The 4,112-nt window shown below is 43.0% G+C and overlaps 1 protein-coding gene across 1 annotated transcript in view; it reads left to right on the forward strand.

Annotated features, from left to right (window-relative positions):
• Nucleotides 1-373: 373 nt before the first annotated feature.
• The window catches only part of atp2c1 (ATPase secretory pathway Ca2+ transporting 1), a gene marked incomplete at its 5' end in the record, with an annotated part of 12,668 nt that continues 8,929 nt past the window's right edge, over nucleotides 374-4,112 (forward strand). The window contains 7 exon segments of the mRNA XM_035672347.1: nucleotides 374-482; nucleotides 1,258-1,413; nucleotides 1,887-1,955; nucleotides 3,241-3,316; nucleotides 3,400-3,466; nucleotides 4,077-4,110; nucleotide 4,112. The exon segment at nucleotide 4,112 is cut by the window's right edge and continues 105 nt beyond it. Of these exon segments, the coding sequence (XP_035528240.1) occupies nucleotides 374-482; nucleotides 1,258-1,413; nucleotides 1,887-1,955; nucleotides 3,241-3,316; nucleotides 3,400-3,466; nucleotides 4,077-4,110; nucleotide 4,112 (512 nt within the window).

Consider the following 4,112-nt stretch of genomic DNA (forward strand, 5'->3'; position numbering starts at 1 on the left):
GTAGCTCAGCCTTATTTATTTTTCCGTCTCTTTGTTTCTGTCTTCAGCGTCATTAAAGTGGAACTGCAGCTTCCAGGGTTACCACTATTAGCTCCCTCTCAGCTAATTTAAAAATCCGAGACCAAAGGACAGTGACAGCAACCGCAGTGACCGACAGACTGACCACAGCAGCATAGCATGAGCAGCGAGCTGGTAGTCAGAGCTAACAGAGCTAACAGAGTTAATGAGCAGAGGCTGTCAGACTCTGTGTCTGCACTGGAGCTTTTACAGTCACTAGAAGCACATTCACGTGCTGTTCATTTGTCTTTTGCTGGATGCTGATTTTGACATGAAGATGGTCTAAAGATTCACTGTCTCTCTGTCTCTGTCTCAGTGTCAGGGATGGGAACCTGGAGCACCTGCTGGCCAGAGACCTGGTTCCTGGAGACACCGTCTGTCTGTCGGTGGGAGAGAGAGTCCCAGCAGACCTCCGCCTCTTCGAGGTACACAATTATACACACACAATAATACACAAGTAAACACAGCGGTGTTTAAACATCAACACTAAAGCCGTTGTTGGGACATGTTTGAGTTCCTTCTTTTTATTTATCTAGTGCAGGTTCACAGATATGTATTTTTCCAGGAAGACCTTGTTTAAACAGTTACTCACACACTCACCAGTACAACCACAGTATTGTGCTTTAATCCACAAGTCCTATTTCCTATTAAATTTCTTAAAAGGAACTGATATGTAACTGGAAACTCTTCAGCAATTCCTGGAAGGAAAGGGACAGTGAATCCACTGTTCAGCTGGTACATTTCCAACACACAGTTCTTGAAACCTGCCACCATTTTATTTAAAACCAAATCTTCAAACTACATTCACAAAACCTCAGACTTTTCAAAATCAATCACCTCAAAACATAGCAGACACACAACCAGTCAGTGTATAGGCACTACTGACGTAGTTAAATTTTTATTGTGTATAATAAACACAGTATGCATTTAAAAGAACATAAACATATAGGTAAAAATAAAGGTCCAGTCTGTAGGATTTAGTGGCATCTATCAGTCGTTTCCCCCTCCCCTCCTAAATGCAAAAGAGAAACTACAGTGGCAGCGAAACGTGCAAAAAAACATGAACGTCCCTATTCAGAACCAGTGTTTTGGTTTGTCCCTTCTGGGCTACTGTACCAGCCCTTTACCACCACATCTACCTCAGTATCCATCCATTTATCAGTGCTCACTGACCTCAGTGTCTGTCCTCCGCCCTCTCAGTCGACCGACTTGACCGTGGACGAGTCCAGTCTGACGGGGGAGACCAGCCCCTGCTCCAAGTACACCTACCACCAGCCAGCAACCACCAACGGAGACATCGCCTCCCGCAGCAACGTCGCCTTCATGGGGACTCTGGTGCGCTGCGGCAAGGCCAAGGTACCGACTGGATTATCATCTTAAATTGTATTTTTAGTTTTAGCAGGTTATTAAAGTAGTTTCATTGTGTTTGTTTAAATCACAAATAGATTCAGCTTTCAGTTGGTGTTAAATGTAATATCCAGGTATCTTAAATCAGACTTTCTGAAAGATCTTTAATCTTTCTGTCTCTACTGACGGGCAGTCGGTCAAGCTGTTCATTTGGAAACCGGCTAAGTAACACAGAATGAAACGGAAGTTAATGTCGAGAGGCTCAGAGGACGTAACTTAAACCAGAAGTATTCTGCTTCTCTTGGTTTGGTTTTATTCTTTAATGAACGACACACCGTAACACACCTGCCCAAAAATTGCCAGAACAAAACAAAACAGAAGAAAAAGGAAAGCAGAACAGAAATGGAGATAAAAATATACAAATATACAACACAACAAGGTGTGTCAAAATATATGTGAACTGTTTGTGTGGTGTTCCTCAGGGCATCGTCATCGGAACCGGAGAGAACTCAGAGTTTGGGGAGGTGTTCAAGATGATGCAAGCAGAAGAGGTACGTTCTCCTAAATGTTTTCTGAACTAGTGCAGCGCCCGACACTGCACTCCGAAAGCGAAGCCGATCGGATGAACGGTTCTTGAGACAGACAGAGAGATTCCCTCCTTTATAGTTAGATTATTCTGCTTGGCACCAAAATTGTCACTGTCACTCAGACATCATATCTACATTGAATGAATTGAATTTTAGAAAATTCCAACAAGCTGTTATTAATGAATATATTACGCTCTAAAACCAGCCTCTGGAGATTTGACGAGCTGAGTATGAACTGGGCTTTACATGAAGTCCAGAACGGTAACGATTACCGTGCATGACAGAAAGTGTGACAGCAGAGAAGGGATGAAAGTTTCCACTACTCAACATTTGTAAAGTTCAGACACAATTACGCTGTAAGGAAAACTGTCCCTCTCCCTCACTGAGGGGAAACAAAACAGACTTCAGGAAGCAGCGTACTGTATCACAGTTACAGTTTAAACAGGTGAAGCATTGTTCCAAAAGAAGGCTGATTACCGACCTGCTGCAGGAGAATGCAGGTTTACAGCGACCAGGTTACCACAGACACATCTGATTACCTGATTTCTCTGAGTATGTAAATGTATTCTGTAAATAGAGTTCCTTCACTGGAGGGCAGCCAGAGGTACAGGATCCACAGCTCAGCCCCACACAGGCGGGCGGGTTCAGCTAATAGATCCATCCACTCATCAGAAGAACTGTCACACAGTTTACACCTTTTATCAGGAGGTTACGTCCTGTAGAGGTCATTGGTTCATTCGTGTCACATGATCTGTGGTGTGCTTGCTGCGTTCTAAAAAGCTGAGATTTTTCCATCTTTGTGCATCGTGGAAAAACAGACGCGTCGTTACGAGTGCTTGTCGTGTCTTCTGTCCCTTCAGAAGGTCGTTCTCAATCAAAACCTCCCAAAACTCCACAAACTAGTGTTTGAAACATGGAATTGTGGGTAATGGGAATACGAATAACAAATAATGTCAACAGTTTTCTTAATTATTGTAGTTCTATAATTTCATACCAACAAAACAAACGAAATGTTAACGTACCAAATAATCATAAACTACAGAGTAGCCACCCTGTGGTAAAACATGAGGCTAATGCGTCTCCATTAGACCTATTAGTAATGTTATTAGGCTCATTAAGACTTAATAGACTGTATTATAAGGCTCAAATAAGTTCAAGCAGAAGCTGGTGACATTGAACTACTCACTAAACAGTCTCTCCACAAGTTCTTTTTATGTGAGTTTATAATCTGTGTCCTGTTCTTCTCCAGGCTCCTAAGACCCCATTACAGAAGAGCATGGACCTGCTGGGGAAGCAGCTCTCTCTCTACTCCTTCGGCATCATAGGTTGGTTGGTTTGCTTCCTATCAGCCGCCATCCTCCCGTTTATGAGCCTGTGTTCAGTCTGTGCTCTCAACGCTGTGTTTCAGGGGTCATCATGCTGGTGGGCTGGCTGCAGGGGAAGAGGACCCTGGACATGTTCACCATCGGTGTCAGGTAGCCAGATTTTACTCACTGTGTGCGTTTGGTAAATGATTAAACTCTGGCAGCAGCTTTGGCAGCCGTCAGGTTACTTCTGTTATCACATTAGAGCTAACTGACCTTTGTCGTGTCGGACGTTTAGATTCATCAGACTCAGGTTGTGATAAAGGCTGCAATTCCTTAAGGTGTGGTAGGTGTCAGGATCAGGGGCTGGGTGCACTCTAAAGGCTTAATTCTGCCTTAACTGAGGGACTTACTTAAGTTTAAGTAATCAATTACACACACATTATTAAATCATTAATCAAACTAATAACTAACAGCAGTCAACGTCAGACAACCTTATCAGCCTTTATCAGTTAGCTAGTGTTTCTGTAGAGACTAAAGTTAACAATTATCCATATCAGCAGTTTGAATCCAACTAAAGCTCCCTGCACAACTCCTTTAAGAATATCACTTTAACAATCTAACGTGTTCGTAACAACACGTAGCTCATGGACAAACTTGCACTCTGGCTTCTTTTACCTGGTGAAAAACAAAAAATGGTGATGTCCTTAATAACCCGTGTAGCTGCAGTGATGTGTTAACAGTTGTATTGATTATTGATCACTGACCTCCTCTCCTTCAGCCTGGCTGTAGCTGCCATCCCAGAGGGTTTACCCAT

Source organism: Morone saxatilis, unplaced genomic scaffold (assembly GCF_004916995.1).
Source record: "Morone saxatilis isolate NCDOM2014 unplaced genomic scaffold, NCSU_SB_2.0 Contig24, whole genome shotgun sequence".
NCBI classification, from domain to species: domain Eukaryota; kingdom Metazoa; phylum Chordata; class Actinopteri; family Moronidae; genus Morone; species Morone saxatilis.